The sequence below is a fragment of the Sciurus vulgaris genome (genome assembly GCF_902686455.1).
Source record: "Sciurus vulgaris genome assembly, chromosome: 2".
Taxonomy (NCBI): domain Eukaryota; kingdom Metazoa; phylum Chordata; class Mammalia; order Rodentia; family Sciuridae; genus Sciurus; species Sciurus vulgaris.
The window spans coordinates 168,805,481-168,833,175 of record NC_136462.1 but is presented as its reverse complement, the minus strand read 5'-3'; the positions used below and the strand labels follow the sequence as shown (position 1 = coordinate 168,833,175).

The 27,695-nt window shown below is 35.6% G+C and overlaps 1 protein-coding gene across 4 annotated transcripts; it reads left to right on the top strand.

Annotated features, from left to right (window-relative positions):
- Positions 1 to 27,695, top strand: ANKEF1 (ankyrin repeat and EF-hand domain containing 1). Of its 4 annotated transcripts, XM_079126852.1 has the most exons (10): positions 2 to 304; positions 4,787 to 5,177; positions 9,791 to 9,990; positions 11,400 to 11,549; positions 12,474 to 12,597; positions 20,793 to 21,615; positions 22,851 to 23,077; positions 24,334 to 24,497; positions 25,754 to 25,891; positions 27,379 to 27,695. In XM_079126852.1, the coding sequence occupies exons 2-10, from the start codon at positions 4,832 to 4,834 to the stop codon at positions 27,535 to 27,537; spliced, it is 2,331 nt and encodes a 776-aa protein (XP_078982978.1). In that variant the 5' UTR covers positions 2 to 304; positions 4,787 to 4,831; the 3' UTR covers positions 27,538 to 27,695. The 4 variants fall into 4 exon arrangements, with proteins under 4 accessions (XP_078982980.1, XP_078982981.1, XP_078982978.1 ...); XM_079126854.1 differs by lacking the exon at positions 4,787 to 5,177 and having other exon boundaries at positions 1 to 304; positions 9,791 to 10,004; XM_079126853.1 differs by lacking the exon at positions 4,787 to 5,177.

Below are 27,695 nucleotides of genomic sequence, written 5' to 3'. Positions count from 1 at the left end.
GTAGTCTCCGCGGCTCCCACCCCGCCCCCTGCGCTCACTTGGCGGCGCGCTCGCCCTCCGCGGGCCCGGGGCCCATGGACACACACACCTTTTCCGTCCGCACACGCGCCTGCTCGCCGGCTCTGCCCAAAGGGTCCTGGTTGGATTCAGGGCGCCTAAGCCAGGCTTCCAGAGCCCAAGGTCGCGACTGGGAGTCAAGCCATAGCACAGAGATAGAGAGCCCAGGCAGCCCCGGAACGCCCTCGCGGACCCAGGAGGATTGGTGCCCAGAGACCCGCGGCGCCTGATCGTCACAACGACTAAGGTGAGATGGGCACCTTGGACTTGCCACCAAGCCTTTTCTTGAAATTACATCTTTATCCACTCCTTTCCGCTTCAGATTTTTCTGAGACTTAAAACTAAAAGGCTCAATCAGAAGCAACCCCCTAAAAACCATCGCTTACTGTTGAGCTGAAACACACGAAGTTTAATTTATTCATAGGGAACCTGTACTGTGAGACTTTGCTAAATACTTTGTAAGGATTATCTCATTCCCTATGCATCCAGCCGCATAAAGTGAGTACTATTATTATCACCAGTTTGCAGATGGAGAAACTGAGGTACAAACTAGATAGGTTGGTGTAAATAATGATACAAGGGTGGGAGGATCACAGAGGTTTTCCTCCTCAAATCCTACACTCTACACTGTGCCAAGCTTGTCTCTTTCTAATGAACCTCCCTGTTTTATAGACCTGTTTGAGAATTTGACAAGCCCTGTGAGTCTCTCCCCATCAAGGAAAGAGGCACCTGGACACACACACATATCCACTGATTTTTATATAATTTCAGGATATTTAGAGCCCAAATGTGCACCTTATTCCCAAGTGAATACATTCTACTCTATTTTCTTTTGAAGTTGTCAATGTTGACGATTATTAGTTCAGAGTAGCCAAGATGCCTCAGGCCTTGCTGAAGAAAAGTAGTGTGGTACATGTGATTACCCTCTTCTGGATCATGCATGCTACACCACTTACAGAGTACCCCAGGTTAGAGGGCAGGTCTTTTGTTATTGCTTCCAGGGGTGGCTTAACATTTGATTGTAAAGGATAGGGTAGAGGGCACTGCTCTCTCCCCAGTGGGGCATTAGCTGGGAGGGATGGATTTCATAGTAAACCGACCCATGGACACTAATCACCATTGTAGCTTGATTGGAAAATGCTGTATGCTGCTAATTTGGGGAGGGAATAAATGGTATCAGAGACAATATTGAAGACTCTGATTAGGAAGTCCCTATCCTCTCAAATGAAATGGCATTGACTCAGTACAATCAATAAGCTATTTAGGAGCATCTTATCCTATTCCGTATATGTCATATGAATGTATGCAGTATGACAATGCCCCTAACCACAGTATGGCTACTAACCATAAAACAAGCCCTAAATAGCAGCTGAAATAAATGTCATCAAGCCATGCAGCAAAAGTCAAGTGGATGACTCTGAAGCAGCTAATGGCTTTACTCAGACCCTATTCATATGATGAATCTAACAAGTGACATTCTCTGACTCCTAGTCCTCCGAACATTATATAAACAGATCAGAAGGGAAAAGAGGGCTACAGGAAACAGGACATTGAAACCACCAACCTTGTGATCCCTGGTGTCCCAGCAGCAGAGATGGAAACACTAAAAAAAAGCAGGCAAAGAATGAGGAGGGGGGAAAAAGAAGCATGGGAAAACAGCATGTGTTTGACACTGGTGGTGCCTCTCCTCCTTGACTTCCCCCAGTTTTAACTGCCCTGCAACTGCCAAAGACCTCATAACTCCCTGTAGATCAGGCTCAGATCTTTCTCCTAACTTCCTGAATTTTATATTGCTTCATGGAGTTTAACTTAGCATGCCTAGTGATTCACTGTCTACACTACTTGACCAGTTTGGACCTTGTCCTGAGTGCCCCATCTCACACACAGGTATCTAATTGCTCAAACCAGAAACCTGAGAGTTTTCTTTGAGTCCTCCTTATTTTAACTTTCCATCATTACTTATTGATAAAGTAATTATCAAATGCCTCAAATGAGTCAGGTTCTAGGTGCAGAGGAATAATGGTAGTCAAAATATAGACTTTGTTCCATGAAGACTATAGTCGGGGGAGAGACACACAATGCATGAATTAAATATCTATCTAAACTGTTTTCAGAGAATCCATGCTTTGGAGAAAATAAAAAGGGGAAGAGCTAACATGGTGGCTGCAATTGAAATGCTGAGAAGCACCAATCAATGGAGATTCTGAGCCATGAGCACTCCCAGGAAGAAGGAACAAGAAGTGCAAATTCCAGGGGCAGGAATGAACTTTTGTTCATAAACAGAAAGCCAGTGTGACCCAAGATCACTAAGTCAGGGGGGATTGGGGCAAAGTGAAGTCACAGGGGTAGGGAAAGGTCTTATGAAACCATAGTGAGCAATTTAGATTTATTCTGCTGCAGTGGAAAACTGTTGAAGTGCTTTTAGAGAACTTTTTGTCACCAAGGTAACATTTCACATCTTGATGGGGGTTTGAATTACACAGGTGCATACATTATCAACCAAATGGAATAGCACATTTAATACTTATGTTTCATTATATTCAAAATATGAAAAAAGCATAAATATATATTGAATTCCAGTTAAGAATATACATGCTGAAATATGTCTGCAATTTACTTTGAAATGGATCAAATATGAGCTGGACTAGTAGGTGTAAGAGTGGGTAAATAGGTAAAGCAAGTAAATCATTATTGGTAGGATCTCAGTGGTGGATATATGAGTGTTGAACACATACTTTTTGCTTAAAAAAATTTATCCAAAAATGTTGGGGAGCATGATCTTAACTAATCTAATTTTTAAAAAGATTATTCTGGCAATTGACTAGGGACCCAAGGGGACTATGTGGAACAATGGGACAGATTAAAAGATTGGCAATTATTTGGCCTAGGATAATAGCACTGGGTTGATGTCAGAAAGTATGTTGGAGATATAGTTGATGGAATTTATTGATGAATTTAAAAAGCGAGAAAGGGTCTGTGAGGGACAGACTGATTGAAGGATAACTGTAGTGTTTTAATCTGAGTGGTTAGATGGATGGCAATGTGGACGGTCAGGGTGCTCCCAAGAGTTCTGCTGTGAACATGTCCCATGATAGATGCCTATTAGATATCCAAGTGAGAATGAAGAGTACACAGGTGGATAGACTTTTGAACTTGAGGAGAGTCAGCAATGGCTGACCTGAGGATGAATAATCAGATATTGAAAACTGGGCCAAAGGTTAGGAGAAGGGATGAGTCACCATGGGAGTTCCTGAGGATGGAGTCCTGATGACCTTGTTTCATGCACTTCAAAAATTAAACATTTAACAGAAGAACATGAGCCAGCAAAGGAGACTGAGGAGGTTTGGGGGATGATGTCAGAGTGGAAATAAGCATGGAGATGTCATATTTGCTTAGAGAGACTTATTTGAAGAAGGATCATGTGATCAAAAGTGCAACTTCCTGCTATAGAGAATGTTAGATGAGGGAGTGAGTTTGTGGTTGGGGTGAAAGATGGTAAAGTTTCAGATTTTGTAGGGAGATGGAATCTTTCCACTGCAAATCTTAGAGGCCCAGCAAAGAACTGTATGTCAAAATAAGATCTGTCAAAGCCAGAACATAAACTGGTATAATGGAACCCAGGGCACAACTTGTTTCATCCATCTTTGCTTCTCTCCATCTTTCGAACATGTGCTTTCTCTGTGATAGGAAGGATAGCTCCTGAAGCCCCAGCCCCACACTTTATAGCTCAATAACTTCAGTAGAAATAGTCTTTCCACATGGTTCTCACAGAAGGATTCCAAAAGACATTGATTGGCCAATGTTTGTTATGAACAAATGTTTGAGCAATTTAGCGAACCTAGAGAGAGGATTGGTTCATTCAAATGGGCCATGCAAAAGTCATAGACCCATTCTTGTGGCAAAGGACAGGAAGAACAACCCCATCCAAACTATCTAAAATGTATTCCCCATATGATAATGGGGTTCTTGTCCCAGGTAAATGAATGAAGGAAGAAAAGCAAACTGAGTATACCTAGCATGGCCTACACTCAATTCAAAAGATCATGTTTCCATAACAAAATAAAAGGAGATAAAACTACATATGCTCATCATAATTTAACAGTGGGGTTGTTTTTGAAAGCTCACAGTTACTGAACAATTTAACTGCCCCGTTCCCACTTAAGGTGACACAGAAATCATTCATCACAACTTTGGTATCTTACGGAGCCCAGTAGATTCCTGTTGGTAATGAGCACCTCAAAATCCTATACCTTGTTTTTTTTCTGTAATATTTTTAAACTACTAAACTTGTCTAATGTCTTCATGGTGGGGGACATGCTGATATGGAGCCATATAGATGGGAGCTCAAATTCTATTTTGGCAATTGTGTTAACTTCACCTTCTTTGAGAGTTTACCCATCAACTCTACCTCTAACATCTTGGATAAAATGGTAAAGCTGTGGTGAGGAGGGAAGGTTAAAAGAAGTACAGAAAGAGTCACCTAGCAAATGAATAATTAATTATGATGGAAGGATAAGTTTTATTTAAAAAATTCTAACTTTATATCAGATGAATATTTTTTAAATTTATATATAATCCCTACTTTCTGAAATCATTTGCAATACATTATAACTCTTCATAAGAAACAGTCTCTCAGGAATATATGCTTCTAAATATTGTAATTTAATAAAAATAAAGATGATAAAATTAATCTGGAATTCTTTCTTTTCTTATTTTTTAATTGGTATAGTTATTGTTTTAGTCCAGGAAGCATTTTTAGAGGGGCTGGTGAAGCATGTCTTTAGCAGATAAGAGACTTGAGAACTTGCAGATCTACAAAGTTCTTCAGTGTGTTCGGAACAAAGACAAGAAGCAGATAGAGAAGCTTACCAAACTTGGATACCCTCAACTGATCAATTTCACAGAACCTGTTGATGGACTCAGTGCTCTGCACTTAGCCTCAGTTTCCAATGACATCGATATGGTCAGCTTTCTTCTTGAACTTGGTGCTCACCCTGATGTGCAAGACCGAAATGGTTGTACGCCGACAATGAAGGCTGCAGAACTGGGTCATGAACTGTCCATGGAAATACTAGCCAAGGCAAAGGCTGATATGACTATACTTGATAATGAAGGAAAAGGTAACAGTCCTCACCTTCTATCCAGAAGAATGCAGTTCAATTTGTAGCTAAAAATCAATAAAACAGACTTTTTTGTTTTCCAACTTTAGAAGTGAAAATACTCATGGCTTTAAGTGAAAGGTTAGATTCTTACTCCTGTACCTAAGGATACTACATCCTCATAATTTATAACAATTTATATATCTTAGGAAATCCCAGTTATGAGATTTGGCTCATTGAAAAAGGAAGTTACTATTATATTAATCTATGTTTGGTGGTTTCTATTAAATGAGGAAAATTATCAACATTTCACATACTGGTTTACCATAATCATAATTATTCTTATATAAATTCTCATTTAGGACAAAAGATGAAGCAGATTATTTTTATTATTCTTTACATTTTCAAACCTTAGTTAGTACTAGACCTAGGAGCCCAAAAGGATTTTGTCACCTCTCAATTGCAGTCTGACATAGGAAATACTTGTACCCATGAACTTGAGAGGACTAAGGTGGATTCTGGTATAAACTCCCAACTTTTTAGGGTGAAATTTTTAATGTACTTGGAAATACGACTTGAGTTCTTAGACATGGTGTTTCAAGGATTATTCAGGTGAAAAAGCTGTACTTCCGTATCCTATGACCTTCCCTACTGCCATCTCAAAACTGTGTTCTGAGGCTTCTTGCCTAAACAACTTCAGGTTCAGGCAAGTTGACCCAGCCTCATGAAAATCACCAACCTACTTCCCACCAGACTTAATATAAATAGTTCATTGAATCAGGTTTCCCAGAAAATTGCTGTAAGTGCAAACCTATTAACATCAGCTTTGCACTGGAAAGATGAATCCCATTTTATAATCTTAATATTTTCTGACAGGAGCAAAATCTACATGTATAACTATTTCCAGACTTGATATTTGAGAGATGACTTGCTTAAAATGAGAGAATAAAAAAGGAGGAGAAATTAAGAGAATCACATAACAAAATAAACTTAAGATGCATTTAACAGTTAAATGTGATTTAAAATGTGGGATCCTGAAAAAGCAGAAGTCTCTTAAAGTTTCATAGAATACCATTTCAGTGTGTTTCATGGACCATTGAATCACTGAGATATTAAGAGGGTTTCATGCAAAATTGGTTCCACTATTGAATTTATTAGAGAACCATGGAATAAAACAAATTTAGATATATATCTTTTACATTATTAGACCAAAGATGTCAACATTTTCCATATTTATTTAACCATGAATTAGTTTTTCCATATGCCATCAAATATACTTGGAACTTTATGGAATAAATGTTGAGGAATACTGTAATGGAGAAATTTTACTTTCTTAAATTTGAAGCAAAAATGTAAGTCACATACGAATCAAATTCAGAAATTTTATAGGATAAAGATCTAAAATTGTAAAATTTTTGAAAATCAAGGAAAAATCAGAAACAAGATCAAGTAAATATTTGTAGCAAATAGTATAGCCATATGGTTAATATTTATGCTTATTCAAATGTTAAACCAGTCAAGGTTCTGGAAAATTATTGTATGAAAAAACAATCAGAAAATCATATGGGAAGAAATTGGAAACATAAAATGAAACTTGAAACAAGTGTAAAATCTTGTTTCCCACAGAATCTTATTAGTTAATTAGGTATAACCCATGGTTTGCCCGACTCCTGGTTTCATCCCCTTATCCTTGAGCCTAACTCACAGCATCCTTAGCTGGGACACCACTTGCCAACTGCTTTGCTGATTCCACAGTAATCTCTCTGCCATTAACATCCCTTTTCCCATTCACTGATGTGTGACTCATTGTATGTAGTTTCTAGAGGATAAGAAATCTTTTAAATGGCTAAATGGATCTTTGGGAGGATGTGAGCTATGTTCTAGGCTTAAGCTACGCTTTCCTTCTGTATAATTTTATAGAGTATGGAGACAGTAAAAGCCCTAAGCCAAAAAGTTCTTTCCTGTGTGTTGTCCTAGGAAATTAATTGCAGTATCAGAGATTATTCTCTTTAAGAGTTACACTAGTAGTGTTTCTTACAGCATCCATTTAATCAGTTCTCCCATATAAAGAAATACATACCCAATCCTAAATGTAGTATGCCAGTTCTATTTTAAAACAAAATTTTTTTCTCCTTTTTTTTTCTTCAGTTTTGAAAAGTTGATTCATATTCTTTGTGGTTTAAAGAGTCAACCTATATAGACTTTTAACTATGAATTGCATGTACCATAATTATAATCATTAATATCCATTCCATAAATTCCTTTGGGACTTTAGTAGTAAATTTAACCTCATCTGGTGTGTTTAGGGTTTTTTGGTTTTGGGGGGTTTTTATAATTGTCATTTTGTTGCTTTGGCCAACTCTCGTCTTCTATGTCTTGTTCTTTGATTTTCTATTTTCAGCTATGTTCTTGAACACCTTTCTTTCTCTAAGTGTTCTTAGTAACCTACTCTAGGTATATCTGTTTATATGAAGTATATTTACATTTTTTATTTTCAGATAAATTATTTTTTTATTTTAATGATAGAATTTGTTCCCTTTCTCTGAATGTCCCATAGGTTTGACTTGAGAATTATTTATTTTATATTATGAAGGTATAATTTGTTTAATACATAGATACATAAAAATATTTTCCTAGATGATCTACATATTCACTTTATTTTGCATATGTATTTTTATTCTAGATGTATTTTCTAAATAGTCTGTTTATGTTCTCTTAATTGTAACTTCATAGTTTTCCATTCCTTTAAACCTGCTTATTGAGTTAGCACCTTCAACTATACTCACTGATCCATTGATTCTTTATTAAGAAAGATGAGATCTGTACAGTTTACCCTTCCTCTCACCTTGTATATGTCCCTTATACCACTCAGTTTTAGACAATTATCTTTCTATGATTCCCTTTAGAATTTATTATAACAAAAACCTGACCCTTAAATATCTGAATCTCCAACAGTAAAAGAAGGAAAAAAAATTCTTATATTATCTGAACTTCCCTCTAGTCTCTCCAAATTTTTGTTAAATTATATTATTTCTAGGTTATAATGAATTACAATATTCTTTTCTGTATCTAGAATTCCTAAGGTAGTTTTGCTTTTGTTCTGTGGTTGAAGAGATTCTTTAAGTCACATATTTTCTATTGATCCCTTGGTAGAGTCGCTTTTTACAATCAAGCAGTTTAGCACACTCCTTTGGATTTCTATCCCTGATTTCTTGCAACCTTAATCTTAAATGTGCCTGTCAGTTTTATGTATAATCTATGTCTTCAAGCATAGAGTGTTGTTGTGGCAAATTCTGGAGGCCAGCCTGACTTTTCTCCATTAGGCATGAGTTGAGTTTTTACCTGGATGCTCATAGAATGCTTTCTTTACCGGCTTTACCTTGGCGTGTCTTGTTGATTGTTCTTAATCAACTTTTTCTGTGGTACAGGGTTTCCTTTCAATCTTCAGATTCAGGTTTTTCTGTTCAAGGAAATTTTGCTCTATCTCTATATGGTTGAAAGCCAATTACAAACATGTTGATTCTTCTTTGCCTCTGGACTCTTCCATCATCTCAATTATATTTTTCTTTGTTTTTCCTTCCTTTCCCTCCCCATGGTTTTGGCAATGTCTGCACTCCTTTTTCCTGATTTTAATTTGACTTTCATTTCTTTTAGTGGTTTTATTTTTCTTTACCATTGCTTCCCTAAGTTCTGACTCAAGTTCATCTTTTTCTTCTGTTCATCTTCTATATTCCTCAGTCCTTCTTTTTGGTCTTGGTCTATCTTTGCACTTCTATTTTAGAACAAGTTGCTATTTTAGAACAATTTCTTTGCTAATGTAAGAACCAGGTCAGTCAATAATCTTTCATTGGTATATTTTTCTCTAGTATGTATTTTTTAACCTGGCTTTCATTATCAAGTTTCTTAACTTTCTTGCAGAATCTTTTTCATTCTTTTTGGTCATTTTTTTTTTTTGGTCATTGTGCCTCTTTGAATGAAGCATGCTTTTGGAGAGAGCTCATTGCAGAGTCAGTTTAGAATTTGTTGGCTAGCCAGGACTTGCTTACCAATTCTGCCCCAGTATTATAACAATGCCACTGATATGATGTTATACATTTTCTACATGGATTATGTTGATGGCATATATGTTTTATGTCCTGGGTATGGAGATTTAGTATTTTCCTAGCTTCGGTGGAACAAAATGATTTGCCAAAGTGGCAGAGCTGCTTGCCATCTAATTTTTCATCTCACTGCTATTATACTGAAAGCCTGCCCCCTGGGATCCTGTTTAGACGGATCCCAGCCATTCACCACACATCTCTCCAACAAGGGACACTTGGGGTGTGGACTCAAAGATGCCAAATCTTGACAGGGGCTCACATGTGAATGCTCCAGTTTCTCCTGAACCCAGCTCCTATAACATTTAGTTCTAACTGTTTTCTAACCTAATAACGGATCAAATTTCTCAGTTTTTATTTTTCTGTTTTGGTATTTTAGTTGGTTTCAGAGGGAAACTAAGGCAGACATGCCTTTCCTCTATCATCTTTAACTAGTTAAACACAGATTTTCAAGTGATATTTTTTTTCTTTCCTATCATATTCAAATATATGTAGGCTGTTAACTAAATACTCTTTGGGGATTCTATTCTTCTGCAGGTGTTTTGTTTTACTGCATTTTACCTACAAAGCGGCATTATCGTTGTTCTCTGATTGCCCTCGAGCATGGTGCAGATGTCAACAATTCTTCCTATGAAGGAAAACCAGTATTCCTTAGAGCTTGCGAAGAAGCTCATGATATTAAAGAGATGTGCCTGACATTTTTGGAAAAAGGAGCCAATCCCAATTCTATCAACTCAGTATGGCTATCCCTGTGATTATATTTCTTTTTTCTATTACAGTGTCATATTAGTATAAATTTTGCATTTAAATATGGTAGAATTACCCTGTCAGCTTAGAGATTTTTTCATTTCTACTCAAATGCTTGAAAATGATACACTTCATTATCTTTATATTGTTGTGATTCCACAGTCTACTTCCTAATTATATTTGGAAAATTGTTATTTATTATGCATGTCAAAATATAATGATATTAAACTATAAAATATAAATAATATATAAAATATAATGATATTGCTACAATGGTAGGAAATAGTAGAAGAGGTATCACATGCCTAAGAAAATTTATCCCTTCTTGAAAATAAAAGATGTATTGTGCTGTTTCTTATGTATACTCTGTTTCTACATATGAATTGTCTAATTTTATGGAGTTTTCTTTTAGTTGTCATTTCTAGAATCACACACACAAAATATATTTTCTTCTCATTGGAAAACATCCATGACACCCTCCCAGTCAAAAATTCCCCCTCACTGCCCACTGACTAAAGAGAAAGGTCTAAACTGCTTTACCTGGACTTCAAGGGTGTTACAGACCAGCCTCCTGCTAGCATTGCCATCTTAAAATTAAAAGCCTATATTCACCACACACTCCCTGGGCATTTCTGCCTGTGGTGCATCCTAACCTTCAAGGACCAAGCTCAGTTTTATCCTCCCCTGAATGTCTCTTTCACCTTGGAATTCCTGTAGAAGATATATTGTTATTCCAGGGGCTTACAAACTTCATCATGGATCCCTAATGAAATGAACCCAAAATAATTTTCTTATGTACATATAAATATACCACAGTGAATCCTACCATCATGTATATCCATAAGAATGGGTACAGAATAAAACGTATTCCATGCTTGTAAAATTATATCAAAATGAATTCTACTGTCATGTATAACTAAAAACCAATAAAATAAGTAAAAGGTTTTAAGCAAAAAAAAATAAAAATAAAAATAAAAAAATTAAAACCCATGACCTAATTTTAGCATATATGACACCCTTTTCTTCCATTTTTGCTTTATTTTCTTTTCAAGAAGGACATCTTTTTAGCATGGTGTTCTCACAGGGACATGCAGAGTGAACCTGACTCTGATTTTAAAGTTCTGTGTTTTGTTTTTTATTTTATTTATTTATTTATTTATTTATTTATTTGCTGTGCTGGGGATCGAACCCAGGGCCTTATGCTTGAGAGGCAAGCACTCTAGCAACCGACCTATATCCCCAGCCCAAGTTCTGTGTTTTGGACACTGATCCATTATACATCCTTAATGTAGAGAATAAAACTTGTCAGTGTAAAGCTAAGGTCAAATGGATTCAATCCATATTTATAATAAATGCATTATTTAACATTTAAACAACACTGGATCTGTTTCATATTCAGTCCACAGGTCGTACAGCTTTAATGGAAGCATCAAGAGAAGGGGTGCTGGAACTAGTTCGGGGAATGCTGGAAAGAGGAGCTGAAGTGAATGTATTTGACAATGATAGACATAATGCTGCTCATTTTGCTGCCAAAGGAGGCTATTTTGATGTAATAATCTGCTCTTTGCTTTAAAATTGTTATAATTTGCTATAATTTTCTTTTTCTCAAAATTTTTTGTGTATCATATAGGTTACACTAAGGCAGTATTTTTTTTTTTTTAGTTACCTGTGTTGTTTTTACATCTTGATTTCCCTAAATCAAAAAATTTTAACTTTAATATACTTTAGCTCTTTATTCAGGTTTATCTACTTGCTGATTTATTCACTGAACGTTACCAATAAAATTTGTCTGTATATTTGACAATGAAAATTTCTGCCAACTGGGACTACCCTATTTTGTGCCTCCCTTATGTCTTAGAATCTTCAAAATATGGTCTGATCTCCAGGGAATGCCATCATTCCCTTGTCTCCCTACTGGATGCACACATCTAATGATACACCTGATTTTAAAACTCAGAATATTCTGACATTTTAGCAAAGAACATGTCATGGATACAGTGACCTTGCAGAAACAAAATGAGAACTAATGCTATCCTTATCCTACTTTTTTAAATTCTGAATTTAAAATATTTTTAATCTGTTTTCTTTGAGTTTTGGCATGGTTGCTTTTACTTTATCTATGTTTTCTTAAATTGCTTAGTGACTGAAATGATAGTGCCCCAGCTGAATATAGCTTTTTCTATATTCTGAATCACTGCTGTTAGATAAAACTTTTGGCGATGATGGATGTGTCCTATATATGATCTGTACAATATAGTAGCCACTTGTGACTTTGAGCACTTCAAATGTGGCTAATAAAATGTGGCTAGGAATGAAACTTTTAATTTAAAAAAAATTAATTCATTTCCATATGAATTTTCAATAGCCACATGTAGCTAATAGATAACATCCTGGGTAGTGCAGGCTAGGTGACAGTCTTCCTTCAGCAAATGTGCATTACTATTCCTCACAATCTCCACTGTTTATTTTGCAGATATTGAAGCTTCTCTTCGCCTACAATGGAGATGTGGGGTTGATTGCAATGAATGGGAACACGCCACTTCACTATGCTGCCATGGGTGGTTTTGCAGATTGCTGTAAATATATAGCTCAGCGAGGTAAAATTGTCTAGCAATTTTGAGTATAAATTATTTATGGTTTACCCATTTCACTTGGTAGTTGCTTATCTTTTTCAATAGCCCACCTTACTCATGCAGAAAGAAAACTGAAATTGTTTTCTTATAAGATATTCTATTGAACCATGAATTGTCTTCAAAGTGATAAAATCCATTAAATCCATTAAAAGTGATAAAATCCATTTTCCCTGAATGTTTGGGTTATTGTTAAAAACCTAACGGGGATATTTCCTGAGTTAACCAAATATTAAAATGCTTATAGTAGATTAAATTTATTACTTTAAAAGTGCCAATATCAATTTAAAAAAAAACATTGAAAATCATTTCATTTAGTCTGAATTTTTAGTTTAAAAATAGTGTGTCATGTCAATGGAAAGATAACCTTTTTGAACATTTCTAGGGAAATATTGGGAGGTACATTAAATAAAAGGAAAATTTTCATAGAACATTTAAAATGTAAGCAGTATTTATTTTTTATTTCCTGTAGTTTTTAAGCAATTATGAATTTAGAAGTACAAACTGTATTATGTGTAGTACAGCATAATGAATTCTGTAAATTAAAATATTAGCAAGTTGAGTTTAAAGGTGGATATTTTTCTTTTGCATGTACCTCAAAAGTTTAACTTTTAATAGAAATAGAATTATATTTTTCTGAATTTTATTTTTTCCCAATTTATGAAAAATAGACAAAAATGTAAAGTCCAGTAACTTTCTAATAAGCAGAAAAAGTATTTTTCTGTCTTCTACCCAGAGAATTTTAGAAGTCATTAGGACCTAAGATTTCTACAATTTAAACATTAACAAGTCTACATAACTAACAGTGTAATAATTGATCCATTTTTTTATTTTTATAAGTTCATACTCCCCACTGTAAATAATAAACCCTTTTTTTAAATAAGGAAAGAAAGATAAATCAAATGCAATTTTTATCCTCTCAAACTTTCTTATTTGTCTTTGTCAAAATAATCACCATTAAGCAGCATCTTTTTCTGACATCTCACTTCTTTTTTTTGCATTTAACATTCTTTTTTTTTTATTGTAAACAAATGGGATACATGTTGTTTCTTTGTACAAGGCGTAAAGGCATACCATTTGTGTAATCATAAATTTACATAGGGTAATGTTGTTTGATTCATTCTGTTATTTTTTCCCTTCCCTCCACCCCTCCCACCCCTATTTTCCCTCTATACAATCCTTCCTTCCTCCATTCTTGCCCCTCTCCCTAACCCTAACTCTAACCCTAACACTAACCCCTCCAAATCCCCATTATGTGTCATCATCCACTTATTAGCAATATCATTCGTCCTTTGGTTTTTTGAGATTGGCTTATCTCACTTAGCATGATATTCTCCAATTTCATCCATTTGCCTGCAAATGCCATAATTTTATCATTCTTTATGGCTGAGTAATATTCCATTATATATATATATATATATATATATATATATATATAACAGTTTCTTTATCCATTCATCAATTGAAGGACATCTAGGTTGGTTCCACAATCTGGCTATTGTGAATTGAGCAGCTACGAACATTGATGTGGCTGTATCTCTGTAGTATGCTTATTTTAAGTCCTTTGGGTTGTAGGCCAAGGAGTGGGATAGCTGGGTCAAATGGTGGTTCCATTCCAAGTTTTCTAAGGAATCTCCACACTGCTTTCCAGAGTGGCTGCACTAATTTGTAGCCCCACCAGCAATGTATGAGTGTACCTTTCTCCCCACATCCTTGCCAACACCTGTTGTTGCTTGTATTCTTGATAATCGACATTCTAATTGGGGTGAGATGGAATCTTAGGGTGCTTTTGATTTGCATTTCTCTTATTACTAGAGATGTTGAACATTTTTCCATATGTTTGCTGATTGCTTGTAGATCTTCTGTGAAGTGTCTATTCATTTCCTTAGCCCATTTGTCGATTGGATTATTTGCATTCTTGGTGTAGAGTTTTTTGAGTTCTTTATAGATTCTGGAGATTAGTGTTCTATCTGAAGTACGATTGGCAAAGATTTTCTCCCACTCTGTAGGCTCTTTCTTCACATTGCTGATAGTTTCCTTTGCTGAGAGAAAGCTATTTAGTTTGAATCTATCCCAGTTATTGATTCTTGCTTTTATTTCTTGTGCTATGAGAGTCCTGTTGAGGAAGTCTGGTCCCAAGCCGACATGTTGAAGATCTGGACCTCCTTTTTCTTCTATAATCCTCAGGGTCTCTGGTCTGATTCCGAGGTCCTTAATCCATTTTGAGTTTAGTTTCGTACATGGTGAGAGATATGGGTTTAGTTTCATTCTGTTGCATATGGATTTCCAATTCTCCCAGCACCATTTGTTGAAGAGGCTATCTTTTCTCCATTGCATATTTTTGGCCCCTTTGTCTAGTATGAGAAAATTGTATTTATTTGGGTTTGTGTCTGTGTCGTCTATTCCGTACCATTGATCTACCTTTCTACTTTGGTGCCAATACCATGCCGTTTTTGTTACTATTGCTTTGTAATAGAGTTGAAGATCTGATATTGCGATACCCCCTGCTTCACTCTTCCTGCTAAGGATTGCTTTAGCTATTCTGGGTTTCTTATTCTTCCAGATGAATTTCATAATTGCTTGCTCTATTTCTGTAAGGTACGTCATTGGGATTTTAATTGGAATTGCATTGAATCTGTATAGCACTTTTGGTAGTATGGCAATTTTGACAATATTAATTCTGCCTATCCAAGAACATGGGAGATCTTTCCATCTTCTAAGGTTTTCTTTAATTTCTTTCTTCAATGTTCTGTAGTTCTCATTGTAGAGGTCTTTCACTTCTTTTGTGAGATTGATTCCCAAGTATTTTATTTTTTTGAGGCTATTGTGAATGGGGTAGTTTTCCTAATTATTCTTTCCAGTGATTCATCACTTATGTATAAAAATGCATTAGATTTATGTGCATTGATCTTATATCCCGCTAGTTTACTGAATTCACTTACGAGTTCTAAAAGTTTTCTGGTGGAATTTCCAGGTTCCTCTAAATATAGAATCATGTCATCAGCAAATAGGGATAGTTTGAGTTCTTCTTTTCCTATTCGTATCCCTTTAATTTCTTTGGTCTGTCTAATTGCTCTGGCTAGAGTTTCAAGGACGATATTGAATAGAAGCAGTGAAAGAGGGCATCCCTGCCTTGTTCCAGTTTTTAGGGGGAATGCTTTCAGTTTTTCACCATTTAGAATGATATTAGCCATGGGCTTAGCATAGATGGCCTTTACAATGTTAAGAAATGTTCCCACTATCCCTATTTTTTCTAGTGTTTTGAGCATGAAGGGGTGCTGTATTTTATCAAATGCTTTTTCTGCATCTATTGAAATAATCATGTGGTTCTTGACTTTAAGTCTATTGATATGGTGAATTACATTTATTGATTTCCGGATGTTGAACCAACCTTGCATCCCTGGGATAAAACCCTCTTGATCATGGTGCACTATCTTTTTAATATGTTTTTGTATGCGATTTGCTAAAATTTTGTTGAGAATTTTCGCATCGATGTTCATCAAGGATATTGGTCTGAAATTTTCTTTCCTTGATGTGTCTCTGTCTGGTTTAGGTATCAGGGTGATATTGGCTTCATAGAATGAGTTTGGGAGGGTTTCCTCCTCTTCTATTTTATGGAATACTTTGAGAAGTATTGGAATGAGTTCTTCTTTAAAGGTTTTGTAGAACTCGGCTGAGAACCTATCTGGTCCCGGACTTTTCTTTGTTGGTAGGCTTTTGATGACTTCTTCTATTTCAGTACTTGAAATTGGTCTATTTAAATTGTGTATGTCCTCCTTATTCAGTTTAGGCAATTCATATGTCTCTAGAAACCTGTTGATGTCTTCAAAATTTTCTATTTTGTTGGAGTATAGATTTTCAAAATAGCTTCTAATTATGTTTTGTATTTCACTTGTGTCTGTTGTGATATTTCCTTGTTCATTCCGAATTTTAGTGATTTGGGTTTTCTCTCGTCTTCTCTTTGTTAGTGTGGCTAAAGGTTTATCAATTTTGTTTGTTTTTTCGAAGAACCAACTATTTATTTTGTCAATTTTTTGTATTGTTTCTTTTGTTTCAATTTCATTGATTTCAGCTCTGAGTTTAACTATTTCCTGTCTTCTACTACTTTTGGTGCTGGTCTGTTCTTCTTTTTCTAGGGCTTTGAGCTGTAGTGTTAGGTCGTTTATTTGTTGTTTTACTTCTTTTATTAAATGCGCTCCATGAAATAAATTTTCCTCTAAGTACTGCTTTCATAGTGTCCCAGAGATTTTGATATGATGTTTCTTTGTTCTCATTTACCTCTAAGAATTTTTTAATTTCCTTCCTAATATCTTCTGTTATCCATTCATCATATAATAGCATATTGTTTAATCTCCAGGTGTTGGAGTAGTTTTTGTTTTTCACTCTTTCATTTATTTCTAACTTAAATCCATTATGATCTGATAGAACACAAGGTAGTGTCTCTATCTTCTTGTATTTGCTAGTATTAGCTTTGTGGCATAATATATGGTCTGTTTTAGAGAAGGATCCATGTGCTGCTAAGAAGAAAGTGTATTCGCTCTTGGTTGGATGGTATACTCTATAAATGTCTGTTAAGTCTAAATTATTGATTGTATTATTGAGGTCTATGGTTTCTTTGTTCAATTTTTGTCTGGAAGATCTGTCCAGTGGTGAGAGAGGTGTGTTAAAATCACCTAGTATTATTGTGTTATGGTCTGTTTGGTTTCTGAAATTGAGAAGGATTTTTTTTTTGACATACATGGATGAGCCACTGTTTGGGGCATAGATGTTTATGATTGTTATGTCTTGCTGATTTATGCTTCCCTTAAGCAGTATGAAATGTCCTTCTTTATCCCTTCTGACTAACTTTGGCTTGAAGTCTTCATTATCTGAAATGAGGATGGATACTCCAGCTTTTTTACTGAGTCCATGTGCATGGTATGATTTTCCCCACCCTTTCACCTTTAGTCTATGGGTATCTTTTTCTATGAGGTGAGTCTCTTGCAGGCAACATATTGTTGGATCTTTCTTTTTAATCCAATCTGCCAGTCTATGTCTTTTGCTTGATGTGTTCAGGCCATTAACATTCAGGGTTATTATTGAGATATGATTTGTATTCCCAGTCATTTGGTTCATTTATTTTATTTTTATTTATTTATTTATTTATTTATTTATTTGACACTACTTGGTTCCTCCTTTATTTGACAATTCCTTTAGGATAATTCCTCCCTTTGCTGATTTGCTTCTTTGTTTTTCATCTCTTCCTCATGGAATATTTTGCTGAGAATGTTCTGTAATGCTGGCTTTGTTTTTGTAAATTCTTTTAGCTTTTGTTTATCATGGAAGGATTTTATTTCATTGTCAAATTTGAAGGTAAGTTTTGCTGGGTATAAGATTCTTGGTTGGCATCCATTTTCTTTCAGGGCTTGAAAAATGTTGTTCCAGGCCCTTCTAGCTTTTAGGGTCTGGATTGAAAAATCTGCTGATATCCGTATTGGTTTCTCCCTGAATGTAATTTGGAGTCCTATAAGCCTCTTGAACTTGCTTTTCCATTTCATTCTTCAGATTTGGGAAATTTTCTGATATTATTTCATTGAATAGATTGTTCATTCCTTTGGTTTGTTTCTCTAAGCCTTCCTGAATCCCAATAATTCTTAAATTTGGCCTTTTCATGATATCCCATAGTTCTTGTAGATTCTGTTCATGATTTCTTACCATCTTCTCTGTTCAACTTTGTTTTCAAGGTTAAAGACATCTCACTTTTTAACACTGTGTATTTCTAAAAATTAACTATTTTCCTGGTTTGAGGCACACTTCTTAAACTTTCACTTGTGGCCTTATTTCTTATTGGGACAAAACTCATCACACAAGAGTTCTGTGGTTTTCATGTTCCTGGGCTAACGTCCCAGAAAGCACATCAAGAGCAAAGGGCAGAACTTGGGTCACGGGGAAAAAGCTTTGTTAGTGATTCAGAAAAGATCTGTCTTTCTGGAAGGATCCTAAGCCTGTATTTCTAAAGTAAATATCTGAAAATGTTCTAAGTTCTGTCAAGTGTTTGAAAATACAAACATGTCACTGGATCCTATACTGGTGACTCAGATCCATAGCAGAAGCTACATTTCCATCTTTAGAATCCTATCTAAGGCAATCAGAGAAGCCAAAAATCATTAGCAGTGAAAAGCTCATTTCTGAATGAACTCCCTGGGGTCTCTGTACCTAAATGTAAAGCACTCGTAAAGCACTGGATTCTTTTCCCACATTAAAATGTCTTCCTTGGAGTCTTTTATCCATGTCAAGGTTCCTAACTAGGAGGACACTGGCAAAAGTGGGCAAGCTAAAGCTGGTCTAAAACTCTTTGACTCTTTGTGCTGGGGTGGCTTCAGAGGTGTAGGAAAAAAAACAAAAACAAAGCCCAGATTCCCTGAATAAGCAAAATAGCTTAGGAAAATGAGTAGACTTGCATTATTATGGAATTACTATGCTATGGACTTCCACGATTGAGACCATTCTCACGACCCCTTCCTTTCTCAATAAAATTAATCACTATTCTTAAAACTGTCCGATACAGCCAGGCATATTGGAACATGTGACCGGGGAGGCCAAGGCAGGAGGATTGTAAGTTCAAGGCCATCCTTAGCACCTTAGCGAGACTCTTTCTCAGAATAAAAATGAAAAGGGCTGGAGAAGTAGCTCCGTGGTAGAGAGCCCCTGGGTTCAATCCCTAGAATTGAAAACACACTCACACACACACTCACACACACACACACACACACACTCTCACACACACACACTCACACACACAGACACACACACTCACACACAGACACACACACACACACTCACACACACTCACACACACACACACTCACACAGAGAGAGAGAGAGAGAGAGAGAGAGAGAGAGAGAGAGAGAGAGAGAGGAGCAACAACAAAAAATCCACTGTCTAATACAGAAATTTTAGAATCTTTATTGACTAAATACCACTTTCTAAATTTTTCTATCACTAAAAAATTATTAGCCTTAGTATAAATATGTAAGATTTGACAATACAAAAGTATGAATCTTGAAAAACATTGCCAAGCTTTTCTTTTTTCTTTTTTACTGAGCACCCCCCTTTTTTTTGTTATTTTTTCAGTTTCCAGTTGTCTTTTTTCTTCTCTCAAATACACAAAACTGAATATTCTGAACCCTACAGTGCCCATCTATGCAAGCATCTTTTTGACAAGGAATTAAAACCATAAAGTATTGGAGGATCACATTTGCATACAGCTACCTGTACATTTTGATTGGTATCTGATTGGATGATAAACCTTTTTGATTATGTGATATTGGCCATACAACAGCTTAACCTTCTTCTAGATTAGAAACACCAGAAAGAGCCTCTATAGTTGACTTATTTATACACATGAAGAAATTGTAATGCCTCAAGACACATTAGAACACAACCTTTGTGGTGCTGCTAAATAGATTCTCTGATGCATTCAGAAAAGTTTCATTCTTTAAGGAATATTTACAAATAACATTGATCTCATGATTTTAAGTAAGAAACCAAAAAGGAAAGTACATTTTGATGTCTAAGTTGCACACAAATATGAAGCTAGAATTCTCAGATTTGATTGACAAAATTAATTTTCCTCTGTAAAGATTGCTTATATGACCTCACCACAAAACAGTGAATTAATATAAATTACCTTAATTTAATGAAAAATACAAGTAAAATATTAATGATTTCTTTTTGAAATCACTCAAGAAGAAACAGGTGTTCATCAACATTCCAAGATGATAAGGTCCTATGTAAGCTGTTTCAATCCAGACACTTTTCTCCAAATCCCAATGTACTCTTTTCCCACTGATATAAAATCTCCTCAGCAAGTATCCTATTTAATATTTATTTCAACTATATTTTTATCTAACATTTCAATCTACAGGGATTAAATCTCTCCTTTGTGAGCAGACATAAATTATAAACTCATCTCTATCAGAATTCATAGAAGTGAAGCCACAGGGGAAAAATACAACTTAATTTCATAATTTTACTAGCTAGCTGCCCTTTTCTCTATGTATATATAATTTTAGGATGAACTTTGACTCATGCCCCAAAACTGAGAAAATATCTGGATGATGATGTAGGACCATGCAGCTGCCTTGACAACCATTGCTAATAATGTTGTTTTGTGTTTTAGGATGTGACTTGAAATGGAAGAATTTAGATCACAAAACTCCCAGAGCTGTGGCCAAAGATGGAGGTTTCAAAGCAGCAAGCAAAGAAATTCGACGAGCTGAGCGAACTGCTAATAAATTGGCCAAACCAGGAGTCAAAAATCCCAATCCCATGTGGGCCCTCAGACTACATGACTGGTCCGTAGAACACGAGGCCTTCCTTCGGGAACCCTTTTCGTTTGTGGACAGAGGCAATGGGACGGTCTCCAAGGAAGACTTTGTGTTGACCCTGGAGGATAAGCAAGATTTTGCAAACTCTGAACAGCTGGCCTTCATAGCTCAACTTCATGAAAAAACCCGGGATGGTGGAGTCAACATTAATGATTTCTTTAAAGGAACCAAATATTTAAGCAAGTCTTTCGTCTTGGGATCTTTTGGGCCTAAGAAAAAGAAAAGAGGAATGGGCAAAAAGGGACGGAAAGGCAAATTTGCTTTACCCCTCCCAGTCTGCATCATTCCTGAGTATGCATTTCCATGTAGGCCAGATGGTGGGCCTCCGTATTACATGATTGAAACCTACCAGAATGTAACTGATTGCAGCCGGTTTAATCAAGATCACCCACCCGAACATCCCATTCAGGATGATTCTGCTTGGTACATTGATGATCCAGGGAAAGTATTTTCAAATATTAATTTTGTCACCAGGGCTGGGGACCTGGCATCTCTGAAAAAGGCTTTTGAAGCAGGAATACCTGTGGATATGAAGGATAATTATTACAAAACACCACTAATGACAGCATGTGCAAATGGAAACATAGATGTTGTCAAGTTTCTTCTTGAAAAAGGGTATGTTTTTGTGTGTGTGTGTGTGTGTGTGTGTTGAGTGAGGTTTAAGTTTTTATGAATGTTTACATTTCAAAGAAGTAAAAGAAGGTCATAAACATTCAGCTCAGAATTTTAATAGTATGGGAATGTGCTTCAGTAATTAAATAGATCTTACATGAGGATCCAGGCTAATGACAGCATAGAATTGTGTGTGTAAATGACATTTGCCAGTGACAGTTGTACAGAAAGTAAAGCCAAATAAGTTTTAACTCCGGGATTAGAAGGTTCTTCTAACAATCACTGTTTTCCTGTGACAGTTTGACTTAGTGTGATCTCAGAGTCTTACCTGAATGGTGTGTGGAGTTAAAGCCTTTTGCTTTGTGGGGATTCCAACAAAGTCAAACAAGGGGGATGATGGACAGAGTAACTAAGAACATGTTTTCATCCCTCTACAACCCACCGTCCTCCTTCAGAGGGGGCAGTCTTTTCCTTGGTTCATTTATAAAAATCTTTAAAATATCTAAACATGATGCTTTTATTTAACTTTTAATACTAAAAAAGTTTCTTCTACCATACTTGTATAACCTGGGCTAAGTTTCTTAACATTTCCATGCCTCAGTTTGCTCATTTCTCATGTAATGGGACTCTAGTAGGACTCATTTCAGAATTTGTAAATGATTAAAGGAGTTGAATTATGTAAAGCACTTGCTGGTGCTGTCATTGCACACTTGGAAAATGTATTAATGTTATTATTACTGTAACATTTAATGTCAAAGACTCAAGTTTGTATATTATCAAAAGAAAAGTTGAAAAAAAAAAAGGAGAACTTGAACTTTTGGATAGGGAAATACTAACAAGCACTATAATTTTAAATAATATATAGGAATGCTTTGAATTCTAATAATGAGGATTCATTTAAAATCTTACAATGTGCTAAAGAAGTAGATGCAAAGTGGAATAATATAAATTTTATCTTTTATAACAATTTTTATCTTCACTGGATCCAGTTTTATAATTTTCCTGGATTTTAACCTTTTCAAAAATTGTAGGTACCTTTAAAGCTAAACAAAATTTATATGTACACAAAGTGAAGACTGGCAAGTAATGCAGAACAAAGAGATTATGAGAAAAGTTATGGCTCAGGGTTAGCAAATTATCAACTTGATAAAACTATCTGAAATTATACTTCGCCCTTTTAATTTCCAGTACTTAGAGCAACCACAATTTTTAGTTTGTGTATCTATCTTATTTTATAGGGCAAACGTTAATGCAACAGATAATTTTCTGTGGACTCCACTACATTTTGCATGCCATGCAGGGCAGCAAGACATTGTTGAGCTGCTTGTTAAGTATGGAGCTGTAATAGATGCAGTTTCAATCAACAACTCAACTCCTTTAAGTCGAGCCATTGAAAGTTGCAGACTGGATACTGTAAAATACCTGCTTGACATTGGTGCTAAATTCCAGCTGGAAAATAGAAAAGGTATATGCTCATATTATTGATGGTTGGGGTTAGTGAAGGAGAATTTTTGTTAGATTCCCTATCCCTCCAATTCTGTTCTGATAGAACCATGTTTCCCCTGGGATACTGGTGCAAACACAAGCCTTAAGTAAATATTATGAAAGTTCTTCTTATACCCAGTGCTTCTCAAAGCATTGATTATTAAAGGGACAGTTCTTTATGCAATCTATTAGGGACTCCTACTTTTATAAAATACAATAAAAATGATTTAGTAGAAAAATGAAATGGGAAAAAAACATGAAATACAAGCTCAAACTTCTTAATCATCAGATTCAGATAAGAGAGTTCTTGAAAAAGAGTTTATAGTTATATAATTTCTTAACACTTAATTTTTGTGGTTATTTCTCTGTGGATCAGGAACCATTGTTTTCATGGACCAGAAGTAGTTTGCAGGTCACAATCTGAGTTATCACTGTTATAACTCTTAATTCAATGCTTAATTCCTAATGATTGGCATTCTAGGGACTCTGTAGACATTGGATTCCTCTAAACAGCTGGACAAAATGATTTCTGAATTGAGGCTTCCTTGCCTCTAGGAAGTAAACAGATGTCCTACCCTATGTCATAAATGCCACAAAGGAACAATGAAAACATCGTTTGAATAAATACTTGAGTTCCTTATGTGGTAGTGTCATTTTCTTATATTGGAACCCATTGCCTCTTTTGGCTCTGAGATAGTGCTCATGCCTCTGACTGCTTCGGGCTGTCCCTGAGTCACAGGTAGAATTGCACCAGGCCGACCTGATGATAATTATAGGTAACATAATACCCAGCCACCTGCCTAAGCACTTGTGAGCAAGCACCAACTTCCCCAGGCCTTTTGGAATTTACCTCCTTACAACATGGAAAGGGAAGATTAGTTAAATTATCACACAAAAGGAAATGTGTGCAATGTGGGGAGAAAACCATCAGTTGGATATTCAAAATATAATCTCATATTTCCAATCCACTTTTAAGAATGGGGTTAAAATTTTAAGAAAAAAACTAATTTTTGTGTCAGTAAATGGTGCTTTAAAACCATGGGGTTTTATGGCAGGGCCCACCTTCAAGGATATCTGATCTGCTTTGTGAATTTTCACTCTTATCTTTAGTAATCACCCTCACTCTACATGCCTGGCACTGTGATGCTGAGAGTCTTTTTTTTTTTTTTCCCCCTGCATGGTTTATCACTAAATCCACTTATTATAACTCTAAATTTATGTTTATGTTTTAAACAGGGCATACTGCCATGGATATTGCAAAGGCCTATGCTGATTATAGAATAATTGATTTGATTAAAGAAAAGTTAGATAACTTGCCTAAAACAGCAGAAAATCAAAAACTGAAAGGCAAACCACCTCCTAAATTGAAGACTGAAGGCCCTGAAATTAAGAAAGAAGAGGTAAAAAAAAGAGCTCAATTACTCATTAGTAACTGGAACTCATTAAAAACTTGTTGGGGGGCTTGGTGGGCAACAACATTATTTACAGATTATAAAGCATGGACAAAGTCATATGCAGTGCATACTCTCAGCATGGTTATACAGTACATTTAAAGAAATATCTAGCAAGAAGTTTCCAATTACTGAAGACTCTAGAAAGTGCTCATTGAAAACAGTCCACACAAAACCAAATATAATTAGGATGTTGAAAAAAGAAATAGTATTGGAAATATATACATTTGGTCCTGCATTATACAGATTTGATGTCATGGCCCAAGCAGGGAAGGAGAGGGTTTTGAAACCTTATAAAAAATGAAGTAAAGCATGGTTTTCCTTACTTTTTGATCTCAAAATCTTTATTGCCCACCTTCTTCCTTGCCTCCACCCGGGAACTTCAATGAATTCCATTGAACTCTGGGATATTTACCCACTTGTAACTTGGATATTCAGCAGTGACTCTAGCAGATTTCAGATGTGCCACGTTGACTGTACCTGGTAATCTGGTTTGTGGTTTAGGAAACTCTAAACTGCCAGCACAAGGTTGAGGTTGTTGTCTGGGAATTAACTGGGACATCCAAAGTTTGCTATTATCAAGGAATGTGCATATTCCTAGGTTGGAAGCTTCTTTTAAGAATTCTTAGAATTCTTAAAATTCTTAATTCTAAATTCTTAAAAGAAAAATTCTTGCAAGACAGAAAGAAGACTAGGGAAGAAAGAAGGAAAAACTCTCATGCCATCAAATTGAAAAGGGTTGGAGAAATGTCAATGGTAGGGAAGTAGAAAGGGATTGTAGGCAAACAGGATAAAGTACCACTATGGAGGATAACAGAATAGTAAGAGGTGAAGAAATGTCAATCAGCTGGGGCTTCACTATCTAGGCGTTATCATTTTAGGAGGATTTCATCCTTCTCCTTAATGAACAGTCACAGGTCAAGGGTAGATATCTTGAAGACTTATGTGATCTATCACTGATAGTACAAATTAAGTAGAGTTAAACAAAGCAAACTAATATAAAAATATTCTATTTATCTCAATTGTATCTTGTTTAGTAGTAATTTTTAAGTTTTTTTTTTTTCTGGTTTCAGAGTAAGATATAGAACAACAAATAATAAAATTAGAAAGTGAATACCAGTTTTGAAAGATATAGAAAAACAAACAATAATATTAGAAAGTGAATACTGGTTTTGAAATTTATAGTTTTAAAATCTTGTTTCCAGGAACCACTTTCATCCATTTATGGTATGCCAGTCATATCGGAGGAAAAGAAAATACATAGGGATAATGTGGTTTACCTCAATTCATTGATTACCAGGGGCTATACCAAGAAAGTAGATATCACATTTATTCCACAAAGGGTAAGTACTTTGGAATGATGGAGCTCAAAATTTTATTTTTCCAAAGTTTTCTATGTAGAACATCCAAACAAATGTCCAAAATTTATCTTTCAATAGTTACTATTTGCATGTGTTCTTTTGCCAGGTTCTCCTACTTTCAACTCATGAAATCCATCTGTTGGTTTCTAATATCCGGTTCCCTCTGTTAGTATTTCTCTATTGACATTTAAATTTTCCTTAAAGTCTTTTTTTGGTCATTGATATGCCCTATAGTTACTTAGTGACAAAGTTCTATTGATACTTTACAGGCTTCCTTTAAACTCACTACCAGCATCTCACTTGGGAATTTCCTACTAATTAACACTAGATATATCTAGGGGTCTCTTAAAACATCTGCAGCTGTGGATGAATCTATAGTTGGAATTTTGGAGAAGGAGTTGTCTTCCTAACACATCAAATCATACTGAATAAGCAGTGACTCCTGTTATGAAAATAATTTTGACTTCACATAAGACATAAAGTAGTAAACTCAGATGATCTTCCAGTTCCTTTGCTTTTCCTGTTTTTAAACATGATAAAATGAGCAGCAGCTAGTCTGAGGATAACTGGCCAGAAAATCAATTCAAGAACATTTCTGAGCTCATTCCATATAGACATCAACAGAAGTAGGAGGTTCATCTAACCAGTGATGTATATAGGAGTGGAGAAAATGTTAAAAATACATTTGGAAATAAATTTGATAATTTCAACTTATAAAAAAGCTTCTTAGAATGGAACCACTATTTTATCCAGTTATCCCACTCCACAGTTTATACCCAAAGGACTTAAAAGCAGCATACTGTAGTTGAGTAGCCACATCAATGTTTATAGCAGCTCAATTCACTATAGCTAAACTATGGAACCAACCTAGATGACCTTCAACAGATGAATGGATAAATAAAATATGGCATAGATACACAATGGAATATTAGCTTTAAAGAAGAATGAAATTATGGCATTTGCAGATAAATGGATGGAGCTGGAGAATATCGTGCTAAGCAAAATAAGCCAATCCCAAAGAACCACAGACCAAATGTTTCTCTGATATGTGGATGCTAGTTCACAATTGGGGAAGTGGCTAGAGAGGAATAGAGGTACTTTGATTAGACAGAGGGAAGTGAAAGGAGGGGAGGTATTATGGAGGTAGGAAGGACAGTGGAATGAATCAGGCATTATTATCCTATGTGCATATATGATTATACAACCAGTGTAATTCTATATCATGTACAACTAGAAGAATGAGAAATTATACTCCATTTGTGTATGATGTGTCAAAATGCATTCTACTGTCATGTATAACCAATTAGAACAAATTAAAAAAAAATTACTTAGGCCAGGGGTATAATTTAGTGGCGGAGCACTTTCCTGGCATGCACTTAATTAAAGCTGTATATTGATATTGTCTGAAGACTAGCATATTCACTGGCAGTATGCTCAATAGCTGTTCTGGGTCTGGTGGTTTATTTCAGATTTGGAGTCCTGAAGCCACAACAGCCGAGCTGATCAGGAAAAGGGAACTACGACGGGAGAGATTTACTTATGAGGTGGACTTTGAGGATTTCATGATGCCTTTTCAGAAGAATATCACTGAAAAAGTCCAAGCATTGGAAGCTGCTCTCAAGATCTGAATCACAGTACTTTCTTCTTAGGGTAAATGAATGCTTTGAGGTACAGGAACTGAACTTTGGAGAAAGTCAATATTTCTATCGAAGGCAAAATCCCCCAATGAAGGATTCATTACCAAATATTTGTTTTTTTCTTTAACAACTATAAATATTCTGAGATG

Coding starts and splice junctions, on each gene's coding strand:
- ANKEF1 (XM_079126852.1), top strand. CDS start 4,832: ATGTCTTTAGCAGATAAGAGACTTGAGAACTTGCAGATCTACAAAGTT. Junction 9,991..11,399: donor ATCCCAATTCTATCAACTCA/GTATGGCTATCC, acceptor TTTCATATTCAG/TCCACAGGTCGTACAGCTTT. Junction 12,598..20,792: donor TAAATATATAGCTCAGCGAG/GTAAAATTGTCT, acceptor TTTGTGTTTTAG/GATGTGACTTGAAATGGAAG.